Source organism: Hyla sarda, chromosome 6, assembly GCF_029499605.1.
Source record: "Hyla sarda isolate aHylSar1 chromosome 6, aHylSar1.hap1, whole genome shotgun sequence".
Taxonomy (NCBI): domain Eukaryota; kingdom Metazoa; phylum Chordata; class Amphibia; order Anura; family Hylidae; genus Hyla; species Hyla sarda.
In genome coordinates, this window is record NC_079194.1 from 184331931 (window position 1) to 184357537 (window position 25607).

A 25607-nucleotide genomic window follows, 5' to 3' on the forward strand; every position below is an offset into this window, starting at 1 on the left:
TTTTCAATCTGGTTGTGAAGCGGTTCCTGAAGTGTTCCCCCCATTTGCAAAACATCCTAACAATGGGAAGGAAACTTTGCATGCACTTCAGCCACTCGTACACCGCAAAGCACACCCTCCTTGAGCTGCAGCATCAGAACGGTATCCCCCAACATAGTCTGATTTGTGACGTTGCCACACGTTGAAATTCCACCCTCCATATGTTGGACTGACTATACGAACAGAGAAAATCCATCACCGATTTCTTGATGATCTAAGCGGATAGGGGTACTCCCCTGTGTAACTTCAATGTGAACCAGTGGCAGCTCATACGAGACACCTACCGTTTGCTCAGGCCCTTTGAGGAAGCCACATTATTAGTAAATCGCCAGGATTATGACATGAAGAATGACATGATTCCACTGCTTCATTTAGTACAACACATGTGAAAGGATGGCTGGTCAGGGCACTGGAGATGTGCGCCTACATCTCACGGCCACATGAGCCCTGTGGGGGCTGAACTGGAGGGGCACAGGCACAGTTTAGGTTTCGCCAAATGGGTGGTTTTTCTAGTAATCTGACAGGAGAGAAGGAGCAGGAGCAGCCAGAGGAGCTAGGACAGCGAGACAGAGGACCCAGACACACCGTGGCAGTATGCAGTGGAGATGGAGGCAGGGAGTCCCTCAGAGTCACTTGCACAAATGGCATGATGCATGCTCACTTGCTTGCGTAGTGACAGACGAATTGTCACTATTCGGCAGCGGGATGACTTCTGGCTCTCCACCTTATTGGACCCTCGCTACAGCCACAAAATAGGGGCCTTTTTTTACACCCACTGAGAGGGAGGACAAACTGACCTACTACAGAGGCATCCTATGTAGTTAGTTGGCCGATGCCTATCGGCGCCATCGTCCATCCTCTCGCAGGTCTGAATCTGGGGGGACCCCTGCGCTCCCCTTCCACTACCATGGGTGTTGGGGAGGGGTGGGGTGGCAGGAGCAGTACCAGCTCCATCAGCAGCAGCCTGAGTCTACAGTCGCTGATGAGTACCTTTCTTCACCCGAATAGTGAAGCAACTCATCAGCAGCAGGTAGACCTGGAGCAGGACCTAAACCAGCAGGTGGTGGCATACCTTGACATGCCCATGCCAACACACCTTGAAGATCTACTGGACTTCTGGGCAGCCAAACTTGATTTGTGGCCGCAACTAGCAGAGTTTGCCCTGGAAAAGCTGTCCTGCCCGGCCAGTAGTGTGCCATCAGAGCGGTTGTTTTGTGTGGCGGGGGCCATAGTCACCCCAAGGAGAACTCGTCTATCCACCAAAAATGTGGAGAGATTGACCTTTGTGAAGAGGAGTCAGGCATGGATCAGCCAGGATTTCCACCCACCAATGCCTGATGCATCAGAGTAGATTGACCATGTTGCCACACCAACACTTCACAAATATGGATAGTGCCAAACAGATTTAAGGCGCTGCTCCCCAGTTACAAACATTCATCTGCATCAGATCTTTTTTCACCCACCTTCGTCAATGGGTGCTGGTATTGCCACACACCACTCTATCACCGGGTCACTTTCAGGACTCCTGATGCTGCTGCTGCCACCTCAAGGCTGTGCCATTCAGCCACTATATGGTCTCCTCATGTTTCAGCCACCTCCAGACTGTGCCATTCAGCCACTATATGGTCTCCTCGTGCTTCAGCCACCTCCAGGCTGTGCAATTCAGCCACTATATGGTCTCCTCATGGTTCAGCCACCTCCAGGCTGTGCCATTCACATACTATATGATCTCCTTATGCTTCAGCCACCTCCAGGCTGTGCCATTCAGACACTCTATGGCCTCTCCTCATGCTTCTGCCAACTTCAGGCTGTGCCATTCAGACACTATATGGTCTCCTCATGCTGCCACAAACTCCAGGCTGTGCCATTCAACCACTATATGGTCTCCTCATGCTTCAGCCACCTCCAGGCTGTGCAATTCAGCCACTATATGGTCTCCTCATGGTTCAGCCACCTCCAGGCTGTGCCATTCAGCCACTATATGGTCTCCTCATGGTTCAGCCACCTCCAGGCTGTGCAATTCAGCCACTATATGGTCTCCTCATGGTTCAGCCACCTCCAGGCTGTGCCATTCAGCCACTATATGGTCTCCTCATGGTTCAGCCACCTCCAGGCTGTGCAATTCAGCCACTATATGGTCTCCTCATGGTTCAGCCAACTTCAGGCTGTGCCATTCAGACACTATATGGTCTCCTCATGCTGCCACAAACTCCAGGCTGTGCCATTCAACCACTATATGGCCTCCTCATGCTTCAGCCACCTCCAGGCTGTGCCATTCAGACACTATATGGTCTCCTCATGCTTTTGCCACCTCCAGGCTGTGTCATTCAGCCAATATATAGTTTACTGATGCTGCTGGGCCTGGCACATTACCAACAAATATTTTATGGTAGCATAAATTTTAAAATCCATCTTTTAATCTTAAGGATTGTGAAGCCCTAGTGTCTACTCATGCTGCCGCCTGCTCCAGGCTGTGTCATTCATCAACTATATGGTTAAGTGATGCTGCTGGGCCTGAGACATTACCTTAAATTCCAATTCCAGGCTTTGTCATTCTGCCAGATTATGGTCTACTCATGCTGCTGCTACCTTTAGGCTCTGTCATTGTGCCGCCATGTAACTACTTGTTAGATTGGGTTTTGTAGTCATACAGTATTAGTTCAAAGTAATCACCGGGACATGAAACTTTGGAATCTATTATGAATCTTAAATTTAAAAAAAATTATGAAATCTTTTCAAGACTGAGGCTCTATGCTCGTCGACGTCATATTACATGTGGGATTATTACAAGAATCCAATGAAACAGCTTGGAGCGATAACAATGAACCATAACTGATTAAATTGAAACATTCACACATTCATAGTCAGGGGGGTGCTGAGAGGCAGGGGCTGGAACAGGTGGTATCTCGCCTGGCAGAGGACTGCTAGCTCGATGCTTACCAGAATGGGTACTCACGAAATTTTAATTCAAATTAAATAAAAATGACAGTAAAAAAGACTTTTTATCAACTCTTCAATTTTAACACCATATAGTCTCCCTGCTGCCACATCGTCGCTCTGCAGCAGTGATTCTAATAGCAATGCCTATAATCTGCATGCATGTCATACTGAATAACAGTATTATTTCACTAACACAGCAAAGGTGTAGAACAGTTTGCTTTGTTTAAAAAAGCATATGGAGTCTATTAGTGTTTAAACAAAGCAAACTGTTCTACACCCCTATTGAGTCTCTCTGTAGGCCAGAAATAGCTGTTTTTATTACAGATTCAACGCAAATTTTTTGGGGGAAATTTGGCAAATCGACCGAATCGAATTTTTCAAAAGTTCGCTCATCTCTATTATAAAATCTCCAGTTAGACTTGTTTGCATGCCACTGCCTATCTGCCCTCGAGAAAGCCACTGTACAAGGTGAAACATTTTGGGGGGTTTGGTGGGTGGTTTCAACTAGTTGGTCCTATTTGGACTGCGGCCACATCACCTTTGCTTGTTATTTTTTTCTTGTGTCGCAGTAAAAGCTCAATCTCAGTCATACACAGATGAGCCCAATGGTGAACTAGGTGGGACTCCGCTGCAGTCAGAGATATGCTGAGCTACAGTGTTGCGTGTCAGAACACAGAAGCATGAAGAGGATTACTGCAGAGGCTGTGAAGGTGAGTGCTGGTTTATTTTTTAATGCCAGCATTCCGGGCTTATTGGTGAAAAAAAAATCTGGTGACCAGTGCACATATACACAGCCTTCTGAAGGCTGGATCAGTCACGCAGGCCTTTGCTGTAATCAGAGAGAGATGTGCAGCTGGCGGCTGATATTGGCCTGTATGGACAATAATAGCCCTGTGTAATAGGGCCCAAGAATAAGACCGTTTTAATAAATCTGGGCCATTGATTGACCATATAATGTTTGAATTCACACTAACCACATCAAAATGCTGAGAGGTGCGTATCTGCCTGTTCTCTTACCATTGTCAGCAGCAGTGATCAGTGCAGTGTACCACCCTCTCTGTAGAAATGGTGACTTCCGTTCCATGCTGTATTTGGTCCCTATTTGTCCAGTCTGAGCATCCACAAGAAGCCAGTTTGCAGGGTCAGAAACCAAAGAATAACTAGGAAATAAAGACTATAATGAACAGATGGTCATATAACTTACTATACTTATAAGTATGTCTAAGACTTTTTTTTTATTTTTTTTTAACAGTTACTCTGTGATATAGAATCAGTTGTAGTATTTGTGACACTGGTAGATTGGCCATTTAGAAACCTGGAAAAGCTGGGGGATAGCTGCTGTACGATAGGTCATCATCGGACTTTAAAGGAACATATGTTACTGAAAAATGGTTAAAGGGGTACTCCACCCCTGGCATCTTATCCCCTATCCAAAGAATAGGGGATAAAATGTTAGATCGCCACGGTCCCGCTGCTGGGGACCCCGGGGATCGCCGCTGTGGCACCCCGCCATCATTACTGCACAGAGCGAGTTCGCTCTGTGCGTAATGATGGGCGATACAGGGGCCGGAGCAGCGTGACGTCATGGCTCCGCCCCTCATGACATCACGGCCCGTCCCCTTAATGCAAGTCTATGGCAGGGGGCGTGACGACCCCCACGCCCCCTCCTATAGACTTGTATTGACGGGGGCAGGTCGTGACGTCGCGAGGGGCGGAGCCTTGACGTAACGATGCTCCGGCCCCTGTATTGCCCGTCATTACGTGCAGAGCTATCTCGCTCTGCGCAGTAATGATAGCGGGGTGCTGCAGCAGCGATCCCCGGGGTCCACAGCAGTGGGACCGCTGCGATCTAACATCTTATCCCCTATCCAAAGGATAGGGGATAAGATGTCTAGGGGCGGAGTACCCCTTTAAGAACTCAGCTCTGCGATAAACTTATACTTAAACACATGGACACTGCTGAGTACTACATGGCAATCACTTAGACTGGACATACATATTTGCAGTAAACCCCAGGAACCTTCTGCTTTAAAACTGTTTAATGGGGGACTGTAATTCACTGCTGGAAAAACTTAGTGCAAAAGCCAGTGCAAAAGAAAGGTTGCCCTTAGCAACTAATGAGATCAATTCTTTCATTTTGCACAGTCTTTATTAAAAATGAAAGAAGGAATCTGATTGATTGCTGTGGCAAACTGGGCAACTTTTCCTCTGCATGGGTTTTGATAGAAGAGTAGCTCCCACCATCTTAATTTTCTTTTCTGTCCCTACCTATTGCTAATATATCCCTAACCTCCTCCTTGGCTTTTAAAAATTGTTTCCTACCTTATAAAGGTCTTCTGTTCTGCTGCTCGGCTCTTGCTCTGCCAGAAGCGACTTCCCCTGCTGGGCGCAAACTTCTGCCCTCACCTCATCTATGCTGCGCTCCTATCGGGAGCGTGCATAGATGAGCAGCCAATAGCACGGCAGGCTGCTCTGGGATCTCCTCCTCCCTGATTAACAGATCATGTGCTACCCAGGGAGGAGGAGTATAGGAGCATCGCTGACCTGCCGTGCAAGATATCCCTGCCGGGGACGGGCTGCACATGAGGCCAGTGAGCCAATGCGCGCAGCACCGGCATTCACAGCGTTCGCTCCCGCCTGTCTGATTGACAGGCAGGGAGCGAGCGCGGGCTGACTGAATTAGGACCAATTGCCCGGCCGGCATCGGTCCTAATTCAGTTGTGACGTCACGTCAGGCTGCAGCTGGCCACTAGGAGGGAGACCCCTAGTGGCTGGTTTTCAGATGTAAAATTTAATATTTTAAACAGAAAATAAATAATGGATATATATTAGAAATATGTTGTAGTACATAAGTACTACAACATATAAAAAAAAAAAAAAAAGGTTGGGGAGTCCATCCACTGGATCCTGTAAGTATGTGCCCTCATTGGTTCCGTCACCATCTCCACATCCATCATTGGCAGGTGTCTCTCCCTGAAGGGCCTTAAAGGGGTACTCCGGTGAAAACCTTTTTTCTTTTAAATCAACTGGTGCCAGAAAGTTAAACATATTTGTAAATAACTTCTATTAAAAAATCTTAATCCTTCCAGTACTTATTAGCTGCTGAATGCTACAGAGGAAATTCCTTTCTTTTTGGAACACTGATGACATCACGAGCACAGTGCTCTCTGCTGACATCTCTGTCCATTTTACCAACCGTGCATAGCAGATGTATGCTAAGGGCAGTATGGTGGCTCAGTGGTTAGCACTGCTGCCTTGCAGTGCTTGGGCCTTGGGTTCAAATCCCACTAAGGACAACAATAAATAAAGAGTTATTATTATTATAATGACGTCAGCAAAGAGCACTGTGCTCGTGATGTCATCAGAGAGAATTCCAAAAAGAAAATAATTTCCTCTGTACTATTCAGCAGCTAATAAGTACAGGAAGGATTAAGATTTTTTAATAGAAGTAATTTACAAATCTGTTTAACTTTCTGGCACCAGTTGATTTAAAAGAAAAAATGTTTTCACCGGAGTACCCCTTTTACTCCCCATATAAGAGGCGTTTATTGCAAAGGGAGTTGGTCTCGCTGTGGGTTGATGTTGTCTTCCTTCAGGAGACACACTTTGACCATACTGGATCTTTCCAATTCCTGCACCATCTCTATCCACAGTCCTACTCTGCTGTTACTGATAGGAAAGTAGCAGGGGGTCGCTATTCTCATCTCTCGATCCTGCCCGCTTCAAGTTTTTTCTACCTTTCTCGACCCACAGGGGTGTTACGTGGTGCTGGAAGGGGTTTTGGGTGGGGTCCCACTGTGGCTTTGTAATATTTATGCCCCTAACACGTCGCAAATACCGTTTTTGCGTCGAGTCCTTGCTAGACTCCATAGGTACCCCTCATCTGCATGGTTACTAGGGGGAGATTTTAATCTTATTTTCTCTCCTTGCCTGGACCGTCATTCGATCACGGCAGTTCCTTCCACTCCTACCCAATTACGTCTGGCATCTGTTTTTTGGCGGTTAATACGGGCCTCTTCGTTATATGATTTGTGGAGGATCAACCATCCGACGGAGCACTCTTTTAGCTTCTACTCTCACCCCCATAAACTGCATACACGCATAGATTACTTCTTTGGCAATCTTCCTATGGTGTGCAAGCTTTCTGATGCTTCTCTTGAGCCTATCTCTTGGTCTGATCACTGTCCTGTCCTCCTTTCTTTCTCTTCCTCCCCTTCTTCTCTCCGGAGCTGTCTTAACAATTCTCTTCTTAAAATCACTGCTTTCCCGGGAGTCGATTCAGAAGTGCCTGACTGAATATTTTGCTACCAACGAGGGTTCAGTCTCTTCACAGGCTGTTTGGGAAGCCCACAAGTCGGTTGTCCGAGGGCATTGTATTGCTCTGGGTGCACGACTGACACTCTTGCTCGCTCCTGGGAACTCCGAACGCAGATTGCACGTCTAGAGACTCTCTTATTGTTCACTTCCTCAGTGCCGCTTTTGCGGCAATTGGTGGCTGCTCGTGCTCAGCTGGGTGACCTGGCTCTCCATAAGGTTGAGAGACAGCTGCTGTATGCCAGGCAACGTTTTTATGAAAAGGATAATAAAGCCCATACTATGTTAGCCAGGCACCTACGGGACCGAGCATTCCTCAGGTATTCTCCACTACCACCCTGCTGATATTTCTCACCTTTTTGTTGACTACTACTCTGGTCTCTACTCCCTTCCTTCCCAGCTTCCGCTTGACCCGGGGGAGCATGATGCTGCTCTTGATGTTTATCTTTCCCAATGCGGCTTGCCTACTTTGTCGGAGGCCGACCGTGAGGTTCTTAATGCTCCTATAACGGAGGAAGAGCTCTTAGGCGTCCTCAAATCCCTCCCTACTGGTCACCCCCCCCCAGGCCCGAAACAATTCACGTACTTATACTATAAATCTTTCTCTCCTACACTTGTCCCTAAACGTGTCCCTCTTTTTAATTCCTTTATGAGGGGGGAGGGGATCCCACAATCCTTTTTGCACTCCTTAATTACCCTAATCCCTAAACCTACTAAGGACCCTTATGATTGCTCTAGTTATAGACCCATCACCCTCTTTAACTCAGACTTGAAGCTATTCTCCAAGGTTCTGGCGGTACGCTTATGCTCATTTCTCCCCTCTCTGATCCATAAGGATCAGGTGGGGTTTATCCCTTGCCGCCAGGGCGGTGACAACACCAGGAGGTCTTAATCAATCGAGGTCTGAGCAGGCGTTAATTCTCCGTTTGGATGCTGAAAAGGCCTTTGATGGGCTAGGGTGGCTGTTTCTTTTTGCTACCCTCCAGAAATTTGGAATCACTGGTAACTTTCTCACTGCCCTGCAGGGTCTCTATTCTTCTCCTACTGCTTCTCTTAAACTCCCTCACGCTTCTTCTCCAGCCTTTCCACTGTCTAATGGCATCCGTCCGGGCTGTCCGCTTTCCCCCCTGGTCTTCACTTTATGCATTGAACCTTTGGCAGCTATGATTAGGGGGGACCCAGATATCACTGGCATTTCCCTACATGATAGGGAATTTAAGATTTGCTTATTTGCTGATGATGTGCATCTAACACTTTCTCCCCCTTTGCTCTCCCTTCCTAATCTTTACAAAGCTCTTCATGCCTATGGTGTGTTCTCTGGCTACAACAGGCACTCCCTCTGAACCTACCCCTGTCCCTCCTTCTTCCCTCTAATTACTCTTTTAAATGGTCCTCTTCTACTATAAAATATTTAGGGGTCCATATCACTTCTCACTATTCCTCTCTCTACTCTGCTAACTACCTCCCCCTTTTTAGAAATGGCGGTCACAATATATCTCCTTTATTGGCCGAATTGCGGCAGTTAAGATGACGATCCTCCCGAAACTGTTCTATTTTTCGAAACATTGCCTACCCGGGTACCCATTGTCGGCACTTAGCTCTTTTCAGTCGGCTATTTTCCGTTTTATTTGGGACGGGAAAAGACACCGTTTACCAATGTCGGTCATGATGGCTGGCAGGGCCAGGGGGGTTTAGCAGTTCCTGATGTGTCGAAGTATTACTGGGCTGCTCACCTGCGCCACCTTGCGGCTTGATCTACGTACCATGCATGTAGCCGCTGGATGGAGCTGGAAAAGCTGTGGCTGGCCCCTATCCACCCTAACACTCTCCTATGGTACCCTCCAGCCAGCATCGGCTATTTCTCTCTCCCCTCTACTAGGCCCTATGGCCCACATTTATCATTGTCTTTAGACTGTTTTTTCTGTCTAAAAAAGGGGCAAAAAAGGCGCAAGCAGGGTTTTTTGCGCCTTTTTTTGCCCCTTTTTGTTTACACATTTCTGGTGATTTTGAGTTGCAATCCACTGATTTTGAGTTGCAATCCACTGATTTTGGCAATAGACATGATATGGAAGGGATTTATCATTGCGCCTTTTTGTAAAAAGGAGCAAAAAAAGGCGCAAAGCCACTGAAAAGTCTCTAAAACTACAACAGCCCAGACATGGTGTAGCTTTTTGGTGTATGTGTAGACAGAAATTTCAGAAAATGTGGACCTGCACAAAATTTATCAAAGCTCTTTTACCTTTTAATAAATTTGGTGCTCCTACACATTATCAGCACACAAAAAAAGGTGTAAAAAAATGCTTCACTTGCACTGCAATGATAAATGTGGGCCTATGTGTTTCTCTGGGTATGTGTGGGGGTATTGCTCCCGTATCTCCGATCCTTCCTCTATCATCCTGTTTTCTCCTCTGGTATGTCCTCTATTATGGTGCGGGAGTGGGGTTCCCGGGGCCTCTTCTGTGTGGTGGATGTAGTCGACCCTGTTTCTCATTCCCTACTGCCCTTTGAGCAATTGGCATCTCGGGACCTCCCCTCGTCTGTGCATTTTCGCTATTTACAATTACAGCATTTTATGTCCTCCACTAATGGCTCTATGACGGTCTCTCAGCCTACTGGCTTTGAGCAGCTATGCCGAGGTGGACCTCAGGCGAGGGGCCTTCTCTACTATATCAACTCACTACTCATTCAGCCCCCTGATGGTGATCCCCAACCCACTGTTATATGGCCTATTGGGAAGAGGTCTTAAGTACTACCATTACATTGCCTCAGCGGCGGTTGATTTGGGAGAGGGCATCCAAGGCTTCTATTTGCACCACTTACAAGGAAACCCAGTACAAGCTGCTTATGGGCTGGTATCACACCCCAGAACTCCTGAATAGACTTAACCCTACAGCTGGCGCTGTGGGGTGGGGTTGGGCACGGTCTTCCTGTCCCCTCCTAGTAGATTACTGGAAAAGAGTGCAGCGCCTTATTACTGGGACTCTGGGTGTTTTAGTTTTAGTCCCCCTAGACCCTTTAATTTATCTTATCCACCTCTCTCATCCCACTTTGGCTAAGAAGCCTTTCAGGCTCTTTATGCACATTTTACTGGCTGCTAAGGCCCTTATTGCTAAGTGCTGGAAGAGAAATCTTCCTCCTCATGAGATCGATTTGCTGGCTCGTACTCGTGAGATTCGTTCCCTGGAATTTCTTACAGCTTCCATAAATAACTCTATCCCCTCTTTCCTTTCTGTCTGGGAACCGTGGGATCGATTTTCGTATCGGCAACCACCTTGACTTCCCTTTCTACTTCCTCTTTCTTCTTCTCTTTTCCCTTTCTTTCCCTTCTTCTCCCCACGCCCGCCCCTCCCCCCCCCCTGTCTTGTGTTTTATGTGTGTATCCGTCTTTCGCCCCCTCCCTTCCCTCTCGTCTCTATTGTCCCCCTTCCCTCCTTTGTTGTTTGTGGTACTAAAGACTGGGCTGGCTACTGAAGCAGATAGGCATATTCCTGCTTTTCTGCATTGCCACACAGTTAGCATTATGGTCTCTATCTTTGTACGTATTTACCAATATAGGGGCTCTTGCCTTGGTTTGACGGCCTCATTGGCCTTTCTGAGCCCGCTCATATGTTCCATATGTTTTCTTTATTCTTTTGTAATCATATGTTTGCTACAGGGCCTCGGCCCATTCTGATGTTGATCACTTGTTTCCTTTTTTAGTGTTGTTTTGGATTGTACCTATGACAAATACCTTAATAAAAATTCCAGTGCCCATTTAATCTCCCCCTCAGTGCTCTAGTGCACAAGGTAAGTTACAAATGTTAACATCTCACCGGATCTCCTGGGACAGACTGATGTCGGGGTCCTTTGCAGTAAAGACACCAATTACACTTCCTGGGTTAATCCTCTCCTTTACTCTCACCATCATGGCGTTTTCTGAAAAGACTGGGGGCTCATTCAGGTTTTTTACAATGATCTTGATTCTGGCCTGAGACTTATATGTACGAAGGACTGAGGGGAGAAGTGGCGCTTCATTCTCAGCAAACACAGTCAGGTTATGAATGGCATGTGCTTCATGATCTAGAGGCTGAAGACGACAATAGCAGCGCATTATTTAAGGTAAACATTTGCTCCAGTTTTGACCACCATTTTACATCTTAAAAGTGTGTGCTTACTCTACCCCAAAACTGCATTCAGTATTCTGCTGGCTGCCTCCTCTATCATAAGCATTCCTTATAACTTACTTGAGCTCCCATAATGTACAACACATTTCGACAAGCTTTAAAGGGGTTCTCCGGTGCTTACACATCTTTTCCCCTATCCAAAGGATAGGGGATAAGATGCCTGATCGCGGGAGTCCCGCCGGTGGGGACCCCCGGGATCATGCACGTGGCACCCCCTTTGTAATCAGTCCCCGGAGTGTGTTCGCTCCGGGACTGATTACAGGCGACCACCGGGCCGGCGGCATGTGACGTCACGCCTCCGCCCCCGTGTGACATCACACTCCGCCCCTCAATGCAAACCTATGGGAGGGGGCATGATAGCTGTCACGCCCCCTCCCGTAGGCTTGCATTGAGGGGCGGAGTGTGACGTCACACGGGGGCGGAGGCGTGAAGTCACACGCCGCCGGCCCGGTGGTCGCCTGTAATCAGTCCCGGAGCGAACACGCTCCGGGGACTGAATACAAACAGGGTGCCGCGTGCATGATCATGGGGGTCCCCAGCGGCAGGACTCCCGTGATCAGGCATCTTATCACCTATCCTTTGGATAGGGGAAAAGATGTGTAAGTACCGGAGAACCCCTTTAAATATCTCCTGCAGTGCATCACAACTGAGCACGCAGCGCAGACACTGAACCATCAGAGAGATGTTTGGTCATTCAGCCCTGTGACCTGAAAGGAAGAACCACTGAAGCTTTTAAGAAACTGCATAGTAATGCAACATTGTACAATACCTTTTAAAAGGTGGAGTTATAATATATAAACTTGTTTCATAATATCTGACAATTGAAGACCAAAGATTCAGGCAGGGCTTTCTTAAAGGGGTGCTCCGGTGGAAAACAAATGTTTTTAAATCAACTAGTGCCAGAAAGTTATACAGATTTGTAAATTACTTCTATTTAAAAATCTTAATCCTTTCAGTACTTATCAGCTGCTGTATGTGCCAGAAAAAGTTGTGTAGTCCTTTCCAGTCTAATCACAGTGCTTTCTGCTGACACCTCTGACTGTGTCAGGAACTCTCCAGAGTAGGAGCATATCCCCATAGCAAACCTTTCCTGCTCTGGACAGTTCCTGAGACAGACAGAGGTGTCAGCAGAGAGCACTGTGCTCAGACTGGAAAGATTACATGACTTTCTCCAGGGCATACAGCAGCTGATAAGTACTGAAAGGATTTAGACTTTTATATAGAAGTAATTTACAAATCTGTATAACTTTTTGGCACCAGTTGATTTGAAAACATTTTTTTCCACCAAAGTACCCCTTTAGTACTGATGAAGAGTCTTCTTGGGAATGTAGGCAGATATGGGTTGTTTCTATAGTCATAGTACTTGATCATAGACAACATCATAGGTGTCAAATACTTTGGACTTCAAGACTGTCCTGCACACCCACAGCTGTCAAGAAATGAATGCCACACCAATTGCACCCACGCATATAGCTATATACAGGGGATTATTACATAACGCTAAGTCTGTATGTCCTTGAAAATGCAAATGTTCATATAAAGGTTCTGTAGGGCAGGGCTAAGAACCTTTCCCTTCTAGATAATTATCAGGCACACAGCACAACCTGGATGGCAATGCAAGTTATGTGTGAAGAGATGGTGGTTACCTTGACAAGCGAAAGAATGCCCTCATTGGTCTGCAAGTCTGTGTGAATAGTAAATGCTCCATGGGGGTCTCCACTGATGATTGAGTATTTGACCATCCAGTTTGGAGAGCCACGGAGATCTCTGTCTGTCACACTCACTTTGCCAACTTCTAAGTTGCTGCTCTGTTCCGGGACATCCATTATAAACTACAACAATGAAAGACAAGAAAAAAAATTAGATAGTTACACAATATGCTGATGTAGTGTGTGGTTTGTACTTGAAAATAGGTAGAGGAAACGGCAAAACACAAAATATGCCCAAACAAAACCATTAATAGTCCCAATATACATTTTTTTGGTCTTTTCTGCCTGTATTCTGTAGAAGTTATGACTTCTACAGAATACAGGCAGAAAAGACCAAAAAAATGTATATTGGGACTATTAATGGTTTTGTTTGGGCATACCTCATGCCAGATTCTGGGAGAAACAAGAATCATTACAGGTTGGTTTTAAGATGCCTTATCCTTTGTTCTGCTCTAATATAAGCCTCATCAGCTCTCCATATACAAAGTTTACTAATGGACCCCCTTATGCACTCACTGGCCTGCTGTTTGCCCCATACCAGTCATAATACAACTTCTATTTTTCCATTTAAGTTGCAATGTCCATTTTCCTCAAGCAATAAGAAATGATGTTACTGGACATGTTATACAATCTCTCATAAAGCAAGGCTCTATCAAAGACAACTTTGTTACTATACCTCTTCTTGAGTGAATAGTGGTGCATTATCATTGAGGTCCCCAATGGAAATGACTGCACTCGATGTGCTTGATAACCCTTCTCCTATCATATCGGCCACCTGTACAGTGAGGTTGTAGGAGCCCACTACCTGTAAGGACAGAGACAGAAATCTGTTTAATATCCTATCACTAAATCCTCATTCGTCTCCAGGCACCTAATCTGGAGGCTATGTTACCTCTCTGTCCAGTCCCACTTGGACGGTTCGGATTTCTCCATTGTCTTGATTAATACTGAACATCTCTGGACTGTCCTGCTGGATGATGGAATATTTTAGCTGAGCATTGTCTGTGTTTGCATCATCTGCATCAGTAGCGATCACCCTCATTACTAGGGTTCCTAAAGGAAGAAGTACACAAGATGGTTACCACTTATACACTTTGATTTTATGGCCATTTAGAACCAGGATTTCAGCACTAAAGATAAAACCAAGCAGCTGACCCTATTACCTACATACTTGCAGCTCCTTTGTACACTGTAGAATATACTAGTGCTATACATATTACCATTTCTAGCGAGAAAGCTATAGTACCTGGAATTGCATTCTCTAGCACATATCCTCTGAACAGTGTCTGCGAAAACACTGGTCGGTTGTCATTTTGATCCAGAACGACTATCTCTAAATCGGTGGGGTCTTCAAGGGGAACTCCATCACTGTCCAGAGCAAAAGCACGAAGCTGTGGGACAGGAAAGAGCAAAAGGAAGTCATCACTGCCTGCACTTACTATCTGCCATTACTGTTTAATTCTGATAATGAACAATTATATTAGTCCTTTAAAACTGCAAGAGGTGTCACAAGTTATACCTTGAAACGATCAATCTTTTCACGATCCAGCACCGCATTCAAATACACAATTCCGGTTGTTTTATTAATGTTAAAGATGCCTTTGGGCTCCTCATCGACCCCTGGCCCCTTTATGCTGTAGATAACACTGCTCTGATATTGCTTATCTGACTTAATCTGAAAGAGGAACATTCACATACAAAAAAAAAAGTAAATGGATATCCTTTATGATACACAGCAATGTCTGTGAGCAATATTTGTATAAACATAACATTATGATGCCTAAATCTGCCCAAAATTATATCAGCACCTGCAATGCATATTATAGTGTATTATACCCTCCTGTGCTCCATCTGCTACTACAATTTTTCTTCTAAAATTTGAATTAGGGTGAGTTTACATAAGTGGATAAATGCATATATCTAAAGCCATGCCAACATGCATTGACCAATGTTCGTAAAATGTTGCTGATAATCCCGGCAACATTACACAGCCACTCTCCATTGCATTCTGGCATTGTTTCAGACACATGCATTTGGCAGCTCATGTGGAATTCCCCCTTAGTCTGTGTGCACATGCTTAGGTTTTTAAATGTGATTATTTAGTACAAAGTTAGAAAGTGTCAGTCTTTCCTTTTATATGAGTACTCCATTTATGACCTCTTCCTGGCTTTGTATTTAATATTCACTATGACAACCTGAACATGTGAACCCAGAGTTTTATATATCTCATCCACTGCATAGTCAAGAAAGAAGCACTGCGTTTCACATTCACTTTTGCCAAAGTTGTTCATTTTTAAATTGTGCAAAATGTTTGCGCAGTTAGTTTCAGCCAATAAAATGTTAAATCTCTATTTATCTACTGGATCAACTGGGGGGATTTTCATTAATGTCTGGGCAATGTATTTCCAGTTGTAAACATTAGAGGGCAGCATAAGATTTGTATTCAGTAAACTATATGAAATAACTGGTTTTGCATTTATGTGAGCGGTCATTGCTTAATTCAGGACTTTTGGGAGAGAATAGGCATAGATTCCTCACCTGCACTACTTGAGAGGGAATGCTTTTCAGATTCTCAGAGACAGAAATTGTAGGAATCACCCAGGCTCTTTTAAACCTTTGCATCCCACTTAACGCTTGCTGTCGCTGGTGCCATGGGCGGAGGACACGGACATCTTCATCTTGCACTGTTACACTGATCACCTGCAGGATAAAATGCATATTACTTTCATCATAAAACACTAAATGGATATATGCATCACATGTGTAAAATTATGTTCCAGGAGTCTCATCTAGTATAGAGAAAACACGGTAACCTGCACTCACCGCTAGGCTTCAGCCAACAGACTCCGCTTCACTTGCTTCTAAGGACCCGGTTCCAGACTCGCTGCTGGGCGCTCTGGTTACCGTGTTTTCTCTATGCTAGATTATATAAGTGATTTGGATTTTCCTGGTCCCCAGCACCTCCGGACCAACGGACTTAGGACCTTGGACTCCTACAGTGATAGAAGTACCGTTGCTCAGTTATCCTGTCTGTTGTATAGCAATAGTGCCACTTTATCTTTTAGAGAGTATTTAAGGGGTGCTCCGCCAAGCCACTCTGCTTTGTCAGGGGCATAAAGGTACAGTGCAGGGACAGATATAGGAGTTAGGCCTAGCTATGTTCTGTGATGCAGTGTGATGGAAGCCATACTGTTTGTCACCCATCTTTCATAGAAGTGGATATACCTGGTTTAGTAAACGTTTTAATATTGTGACAGAAGAGGACATCTCAAGTGCTTAAATTTACTTTTTGGAATGGAGGAGGGGTCATGTAACCACACCTGTAATACCGATTTATATTACATTGTTACTGAGCATACTGCACACTACCAGAGTAATCTCTGCTGATCTGGCAGGATGTGGGGTCAATTTTACTTGTCTGTGGTTCCTGCAAGTTTCTGAAACATTATCCACAGCTGTAACTGCTGTCATTCAACATTTCAGTGATTCTATGGATTATGAACCAACTCCAAGGCTTCATGGCAATTTTAGAAACATTGCACCCAGAGGAAAAACATAACATAATGAACATAACATATCAAATTATATTGTAATGCATAATGACTTTGTGCAGTTTTTTTCAATGCACTTTTTTTGTGTGTTTTTTACATTACCTATTAAGTGGAGAATATAAAGAATGTGGCTAAAAACTCACCATACTTAAATTAGGACCCTTTTATACATGAGCCATCCCACTCTTATAGATGAGTAGCAAAAGTGTAGGGGCAAGCGGTGTTTTACTAGCTTGCCCCCTGATTGGTGAGCCTGGTCCTTTAACCCCTTAAGGACTCAGGGTTTTTCAGTTTTTGTACTTTCGTTTTTTCCTCCTTACCTTTTAAAAATCATAACCCTTTCAATTTTCCACCTAAAAATCCATATTATGACTTATTTTTTGCGTCACCAATTCTACTTTGCAGTGACAGTCATTTTACCCAAAAATTCACGGCGAAACGGGAAAAAAAATAATTGTGCGTCAAAATCGAAGAAAAAACGCCATTTTGTAACTTTTGGGGGCTTCCGTTTCTACGCAGTGCATATTCCGTTAAAAATTACACCTTATCATTATTCTGTAGGTCTATATGGTTAAAATGATATCCTACTTATATAGGTTTGATTTTGTCGTACCTCTGGAAAAAATCATAACTACATGCAGGAAAATGTATACGTTTAAAAATGTCATCTTCTGACCCCTATAACTTTTTTATTTTTCCACGTACAGGGCGGTGTGAGGACTCTTTTTTTGCGCCGTGATCTGAAGTTTTTATTGGTATGATTTTTATTTTGATCTGAGTTTTTGATCACTTTTTAATGGTATAAAAAGTGACCAAAATACGCTTTTTTGGACTTTGGAATTTTTTTACGTGTACGCCATTGACCGTGCGGTTTAATTAACGATATGTTTTTTTTAAAAAAAAGTGTTAGTAAAGGTCATTTAACCCCTTCCCTAATAAAGGTTTGAATCACCCCCCTTTTCCCATAAAAAAAATAAAACAGTGTAAATAAAAATATGTGGTATCGCCGTGTGCGTAAATGTCCGAACTATAAAAACATATCTTTAATTAAACCGCACGGTCAATGGCGTACACGTAAAAAAATTCCAAAGTCCAAAAAAGCGTATTTTGGTCACTTTTTATACCATTAAAAAGTGATCAAAAAGTCAGATCAAAACAAAAATCATACCAATAAAAACTTCAGATCACGGCGCAAAAAATGAGTCCTCACATCGCCCTGTACGTGGAAAAATAAAAAAGTTATAGGGGTCAGAAGATGACATTTTTAAACGTATACATTTTCCTGCATGTAGTTATGATTTTTTCCAGAGGTACGACAAAATCAAACCTATATAAGTAGGATATCATTTTAACCGTATGGACCTACAGAATAATGATAAGGTGTCATTTTTACCGAAATATGCACTGCGTAGAAACGGAAGCCCCCAAAAGTTACAAAATTGCGTTTTTTCTTCAATTTTGACGCACAATTATTTTTTTTCCCGTTTCGCCGTGAATTTTTGGGTAAAATGACTGTCACTGCAAAGTAGAATTGGTGACGCAAAAAATAAGTCATAATATGGATTTTTAGGTGGAAAATTGAAAGGGTTATGATTTTTAAAAGGTAAGGAGGAAAAAACGAAAGTGCAAAAACTGAAAAACCCTGAGTCCTTAAGGGGTTAAAGGACCAGGCTCACTAGTCAGGGGGCAAGCTAGTTAAACACCGCTTGCCCCTACAAAAGCAAGAAAGGAAGCACAAAAAGCCTGCTGGAAGAAGCCATGGCCTCAACCAGCAAAGCAACCCAGAAGGAAGCTACAGGGCAAAGCCTGGAGGACCAGCCCCAAACCAAGCCATCTTCAACTTCCACCCCAGCAAGGCAGAAGGGTAGCAGAACCCTGAATCATGACGCTCCAGCACTGAAGCCCTGGATGAGGCAGACTGTTGCCTTGAAGCTCAAGCCAGTGGATAGAAGGGTGCCGGACATGTCCCACAACGTGTTCTGCAAGAAGATGCTGGCAGATCAAGGCTTCTCCTCAGCGGACACCCTCGGTATTGCAACCTTTATGTCCGGAATCTTCTACATCACCTTTGCTACCATCAACACCTGTAGAAGATACTGGGAGGCGGTAAAAGCGGCGAGTCCCGAATCCCCTTTCTCTCACTTTGTGGGCAACTGCGCTTTTGCACCATGGTGATGGAGCCGACTCACATCCTGAACTCCCTCGGATTCTAGTCCTGCAAGTGGTCTGTGGTTGTAAGATTCAACAAGGACCCTGCCTCTCCAGATGGACTACAGCACCTGCCACCAACATTCTCCTTGGGCAACTCCACAGGGCTTATTTTCTACCCAGACATGCCGCAGACCTGCAGGAGATGTGGCAAGAAGGGCCACAGGAGTAAAGACTGTAAGGAAGATGCCTGCAGGTTTTGCCGAGTGACAGGCCACACGACATAGGATTGCCCAAAGAGCAAGACTTGCAATCTCTGTGGACTGGTGGCCCCCAGCTACAAAGACTGACCCCAGAGGGAGAGAACATGGGCATCTGTGGCAGCGAGAACACCGAAGCCAGCCCCAGCTCCGGAGCCAGAGGCACAGAAGGCCAAACAGACCAATGAGGGTAAGAAAGCGAAATCCACCACCCCTGCCCCGTCCTTGGCCCACCATTGCTCCATCTCGGCCTGCCCCCCTGCCCGGCCCACCCCTGCCCGGGCCTCTCCCGCCCCCACGAGGAGACAGCCTCCCCCTTCCCTCCCACCGTGTCTTCAGGGCCGCCGTCTCCTGCCCCCTGCCCCACCCAGCCTCCTTTCTCCCCTGGCCCAGCAGCACCTAACCCCCCTCCAGCTGCTGGTGCCTGCTCTTTGGAGGATTTTCCTGTGCTTCCTCTCCCAGGTACCATACAGAGGAAAAGGAAAGCAAGGGACAACCCATCAGCTGAGTTCTACAAGAGAAAGATCATTGAGACCTGCGAGAGCCTCCAGCCTTCAGATGAAGAAGAGGAGATAGAGCAGGTCCAAGTGGAGCATGTCCAAGCACAGTCTATGGAGGAACTGCTGCAGGACCCAAAAGTCAAGGAAATCCTAGACACACCGGCCAATCCGGTCTACGACGTGTTCTTGGAAGGGTGCTATGAGAGGCCACAGGAGTCGACAAGCACCAGAGAAGAGGATCCGCCCGACCGGAATGGTAACTACTATCTGAACTAATCTCGCTTTTTTATTCCCATGGCTGATCTTAACATCTTTAGCATTAATGTGAGGAGTATTAGAGAGCGGTTTAGATTCCAGACTGTGCTTACTTTCTTAGACTCTCTGAGGTGCGATGTTTACATGCTGCAGGAATGTGCTTTGTCCTCTTCTAGGTCTTACAAGCATCTGACCAGGCAGTGGTCTCACAGCCCTTCCTACTGGTCTGGTGGGGGTGACTGTAGGTTTGTGGGGGTGGCCATCCTGATCAGGGGAAGAAACTTTGCACTTGATTCCGTGTGGCAGACGTCTTGTCGCAGACGGTTCCTGGGCGGGTGAGCTCATCAACCTGTATGCCCACCCTGAGAAGGATGTCCATCTGGAGGTTCTCCAGACCCTGCGGGCTCATTTTGCCACCACTAGGGCAGTAGAAAGAGCAGTTAGAAAGGTGTCGTACTCTATGGTCCCCTGCTTCTTCTCTGACCACAGGGCCATTCGATTTCGGGGAACTCTGGGCCATGGATTTCCACCTAGCCCAGGCTCCTGGAAGTTGAAGTGTGCCCTGTTGGCGCTGAGGGAGGTCATGGAGGAACTTAGGGATGTGCACCTTGTATGGCGCAATGATAAATGTCTGTTTAACTGCATCAGCGATTGGTGGGAATATGTTAAAGTCGAGTTTTGTTGTTTCTTTCAGGCAAAAGGCAGACAACAGGCGTGTGAGAAGAAGTGGGACTTCAGGAGGCTGCAGCGCGAGTTGTGGTAACTACAAGACCTGCTTCAGTGTGGCTGGGACGTCAGGAGATGGAGCTGGAGGAGACCAAATAGAGCTTGAAAAGACACTTTGAGGAGGAATCTAAGCAAATCGTCTTTCATTCCAAGGTGGAGAACCTGGAAAGGAATGAGAAGTGTAACTCTTTCTTTTTCAGGAAGCTCCATGCTGGCCACATGCCCCTGACTGAACTGCGAGAGGAGACCAGACACATGAGGAGGGGCAAGGAAGAGGTGATGGGGGTCGACTCTGACTTCTACAGCAATCTCTACGTCCCAAAGTCATCTGACCCAAAGCCGCTGGGAGGTTCCTGTCAGGTATCACTAACGTTGTTGATCCCGCAGATGCAGCAGCTATATCCCTTGACGGAGGGGGAGCTGCTCTCTGCCACTAAAGAGATGTGATTTCAAAAATTGGCATCCCATCTCTCTCCTTAACGTGGACTACAAGATCCTCGCCAAGGTGCTAGCCAACAGGCTGAAATCTGTTATTGGGCAGATCGTCCATCCGGACCAGACCTGCGGCATCCATGGTCGCAGGGTCGCCAACAGCATTGCCCTAGTGAGTGACACGGTCTATTACATCCAGGACCGTTGTGCCCGTGCCGCCCTGGTCAGTCTGGATCAGGAGAAGGCGTTTGACTGTGTCTCCCACGCTTTCATGGGCAGGGCTCTGCACAGGCTGGGTCTGGGGAAGATGTTTTGCTCTTTTGTTAACGTCATGTACTTTGATATTTTGTAGCATGGTGTTGGTGAACGGCTGGAAGACTGACCCCTTCCCAATTCTTTCAGGGGTTAGACAAGGCTGCCCTCTTTCACCTATTCTTTTTGTTTGTGTTATAGAGCTCTTCGCTGAGTCTACCCAGCAGAATGGAGAGATCAGAGGGATCACCTTAACAGGACCAGATCACTACGAGGTCAAGTGCTCGCTCTACATGGATGAGGTGACCAGCGTTCGGAAGGACTTTGGCAGAGCTTCAGCGGCAAAAATCAAATGCGGGAAGTTGAAAGCTATGCTCCTCAGGGAATGGTACCTGGCTTCTTCCACCCCCTTCCCCTTTACTGTTAAACCAGACTTCATTCAAATCCTGGGAGTCTACTTCGGGAAGGAAGGAACAGCCCTTATGTCTTTGCAAGACCGACTGGCAAAAATGAACTCTAAGATTGGACTGTGGAGCTCTAGAAAGCTCTTGATGGAGGGCAAAACACTGGTCTTGTGGAGTGAAGTTTTGTCTGTGCTTCAATACACCGCACAGGCCTGGCCTCCCCATGCCACTGTTTGCAAGGCCATCACTCGGACAGTGTTTTGCTTCATCTGGGGCAAAATGGACAGAGTCAAGAGGACTGTGATGTATAAGGAGCCCCGAAATAGTGGGAAGGGAGTGCCCAATATCCCCACTTTGTTAAGGGCCTCCCTTGCATGTGTCAGCATGCAGAGAACTCTTGTTGAAAAGACTGGCTCAGCGGGCAGGTCCATGTCTCACTTGTTTCTCTTGCCCCTCTGGAGACAGCTCGGCTGGGACAGCTCCACCCCTTCCAACTGGAACACTCCCTGGTTCTATGGGGATGTTGTCCGGTTTGTGAAGGAGCATCAGCTGGAGGGACTGAAGCCCGACTTGTGGAAGCCAAAGACCATCTACAAGCTCATCCGCGCTAAGGACTTGCTGGAGCTCGTTCCGAGGCTCCCAGCGGCCACGGCAGAGACTGTCTGGACTAATGTGGCTTCAAAGCGGCTTACCAATAGACATAAGGACTTGTCATGGATGGCTATTAACCCCTTAAGGACGGAGCCCTTTTTCACCTTAAGGACTGAGCCCTTTTTTGCAATTCTGACCACTGTCACTTTATGCATTAATAACTCTAGGATGCTTTTACCGATTATTCTGATTCCGAGATTGTTTTTTCCTGACATATTCTACTTTAACACAGTGGTAAATTTTCGTTGTTACTTGCATCCTTTCTTGGTGAAAAATCCCAAAATTAATTTTTTCTAACAAACTCTCTGCTTGTAAGGAAAATGGATATTCCAAATAAATTATATATTGATTCCCATATACAATATGTCTACTTTAAATTTGCATTATAAAGTTTACATGTTTTTACTTTTGGAAGACATCAGAGGGCTTCAAAATTCAGCAGCAATTTTCCAATTTTTCACAATATGTTCAAAATCGGACCAGTTCAGTTTTGAAGTGGATTTGAGGGGTCTTCATATTAGAAATACCCCATAAATTACCTCATTGTAAAAACTGCACCCCACAAAGTATTCAAATTGACATTCAGAAAGTGTGTTAACCCTTTAGGTGTTTCACAGGAAAAGCAGCAAGGTGAAGGAGAAAATTCAAAATCTTCATTTTTTACACTCGCATGTTCTTGTAGACCCAGTTTTTGAAAATTTACAAGGGGTAAAAGGAGAAAACAAAAAACAAAATTTGTAACCCAATTTCTCTCGAGTAAGGAAATACCTCATATGTGGATGTCAAGTGCTCTGTGGATGCACTACAAGGCTCAGAAGGGAAGGAGCGGCAATGGGATTTTGGAGAGTAAGTTTTTCTGAAATGGTATTTGGGGGGCATGTCACATTTAGGAAGCCCCTATGGTGCCAGAACAGCAAAAAAAGCCACATGGCATGCTATTTTGGAAACTACACCCCTCAAGGAACGTAAAAAGGGGTCCAGTGAGCCTTAACACCCCACAGTATGGGGCAACACCAGCATGTTAGTGTAAAAATATTTTTTTTACACTAACATGCTGGTGTAGACCCCAACTTTAACTTTTCATAAGGGGTAAAAGGAGAAAAAGCCCCCCAAAATTTGTGACGCAATTTCTCCCGAGTATGGCGATACCCCATATGTGGCCCTAAACTGTTTCCATGATATTTCCACCTGGCCCAGGCCACAAAAATACCCTACGGCAGTGTTTCCCAAACGGGTTGTCTCCAGCTGTTGCAAGCTGAAGGTACTGGAGGATAGAGGTAATTTACAAATCTGTTTAACTTTCTGCCACCTGTTGATTTAACCCCTTAAGGACCGGGGGGTTTTCCGTTTTTTCATTTTCGTTTTTTGCTCCTTGCCTTTAAAAAATCAGAACTCTTTCAATTTTGCACCTAAAAATCCATATGAATGCTTATTTTTTGCGCCACCAATTCTACTTTGTAATGACGTCAGTCATTTTGCCCAAAAATCTACGATGAAACGGAAAAAAAAATTATTGTGCGACAAAATTGAAAAAAAAATGCCGTTTTGTAACTTTTGGGGGCTTCCGTTTCTACGTAGTACATTTTTCGGTAAAAATGACACCTTATCTTTATTCTGTAGGTCCATACGATTAAGATGATGCCCTACTTATATAGGTTTGATTTTGTCGGACTTCTGGAAAAAATCATAACTACATGCAGGAAAATTAATACGTTTAAAATTGTCATCTTCTGACCCCTATAACTTTTTATTTTTCCGTGTATGGGGCGGTATGAGGGCTCATTTTTTGCGCCGTGATCTGAAGTTTTTAACGGTACCATTTTTTAAATTTTAAATGATATAAAAAGTAATTTTTAAATGATATAAAAAGTGACCAAAAATGCACTATTTTGGACTTTGGAATTTTTTTGCGCGCACGCCATTGACCGAGCGGTTTAATTAATGATATATTTTTATAATTTGGACATTTCCGCACGTGGTGATACCATATATGTTTATTTTTATTTACACTGTGTTTTTTTTTTTTTATTGTAAAAGGGGGGTGATTCAAACTTTTAATAGGGGAGGAGTTAAATGATCTTTATTCACTTTTTTTTTTTACTTTCTTTTTGCAGTGTTATAGGTCCCATAGGGACCTATAACACTGCACACACTGATCTTCATCATTGATCACTGGTTTCTCATAAGAAACCAGTGATCAACGATTCTGCCGCATGACTGCTCATGCCTGGATCTCAGGCACTGAGCAGTCATTCGGTGATCGGACAGCGAGGAGGCAGGTAGGGGCCCTCCCGCTGTCCTGTCAGCTGTTCGGGATGCCGCGATTAGCCGCGGCTATCCCGAACAGCCCGACTGAGCTAGCAGGCAACTTTCACTTTCACTTTTAGCCGCGCGGCTCAGCTCTGAGTGCGCGGCTAAAGGGTTAATAGCGCGCGGCACAGCGATCGGCGCTGCACGCTATTAGAGGCGGGTCCCGGCTTCACTATGACGCTGGGCCCGCCGTGATATGACGCGGGGTTACTGTGTAACCCCGCGTTATATTGGGAGAGCAGGACCAAGGACGCACCGGTACGTCCTTGGTCCTTAAGGGGTTAAAAAAACAAAAACAAGATAACTGTTTTCCACTGGGGTACCCCTTTAACTGTGAAGTTTGGAACAACCAGGACTTCCCACTAAACTAAGTTGGCCGCACCACCAGCCACCAGTAATCAGATAAGAAGGGCCTTGGTAAGCAGGATGACCAAGAACCCAATAGTTACTCTAGCTGGGGTGAAAAGATGAAGGTGTGTACAAATGGGAGAAACTTCCAAAAAATCAACTATAACTGCAGCATTCTACCAATCTGGGCTTTATGACAGAGTGGCCAGAAAGAAGCCTCTCCTCAGTCAGTACAAAGCACATGAAAGCCCTCCTGGTGTTTGCATAAAAAATAAAAAGGACACTCAGGCTGTGGGAAACAGGATTCCCTAATTAAATGAAACTAAGAATCAACCCCATAGACATGAATGGAGGGGGGCGTAGCATCACAAAAACGGAAGCCCTAAGCTTCAGTGTTCAGAATACCGCAGTGCAGTCCCAGAGATCGTAGGGGGTCCCGGAAGCCGGACCCCTCCTGTGATCAGACTTCTTATCCAAAGGATAGTGAATAAGATGTCTAGGGGCTGAGTACCCCTTTAAGAAGATCTGCAGAGAAAAAATCTCCAAATCTTGGTGCAAACCTTATATCATCATACCCAAGAAGACTGGAAGCTGTATTCGCTGCC

At 45.4% G+C, this 25607-nt stretch overlaps 1 protein-coding gene across 8 annotated transcripts in view; it reads right to left on the reverse strand.

Moving 5' to 3' along the window:
- CDH15 (cadherin 15) overlaps positions 1 to 25607 on the reverse strand; it is a 120117-nt gene that overhangs the window by 11601 nt on the left and 82909 nt on the right. For all 8 annotated transcript variants that reach the window (XM_056526033.1, XM_056526029.1, XM_056526030.1 and 5 more), the window contains exons 2-9: positions 15704 to 15865; positions 14685 to 14840; positions 14412 to 14556; positions 14058 to 14218; positions 13842 to 13970; positions 13103 to 13288; positions 11106 to 11359; positions 3997 to 4139 (exon numbers count right to left, since the gene is read on the reverse strand). In XM_056526033.1, the coding sequence (XP_056382008.1) occupies positions 3997 to 4139; positions 11106 to 11359; positions 13103 to 13288; positions 13842 to 13970; positions 14058 to 14218; positions 14412 to 14556; positions 14685 to 14840; positions 15704 to 15787 (1258 nt within the window). In that variant the 5' untranslated portion in view covers positions 15788 to 15865. The remainder of the gene's footprint in view (positions 1 to 3996; positions 4140 to 11105; positions 11360 to 13102; positions 13289 to 13841; positions 13971 to 14057; positions 14219 to 14411; positions 14557 to 14684; positions 14841 to 15703; positions 15866 to 25607) is intronic.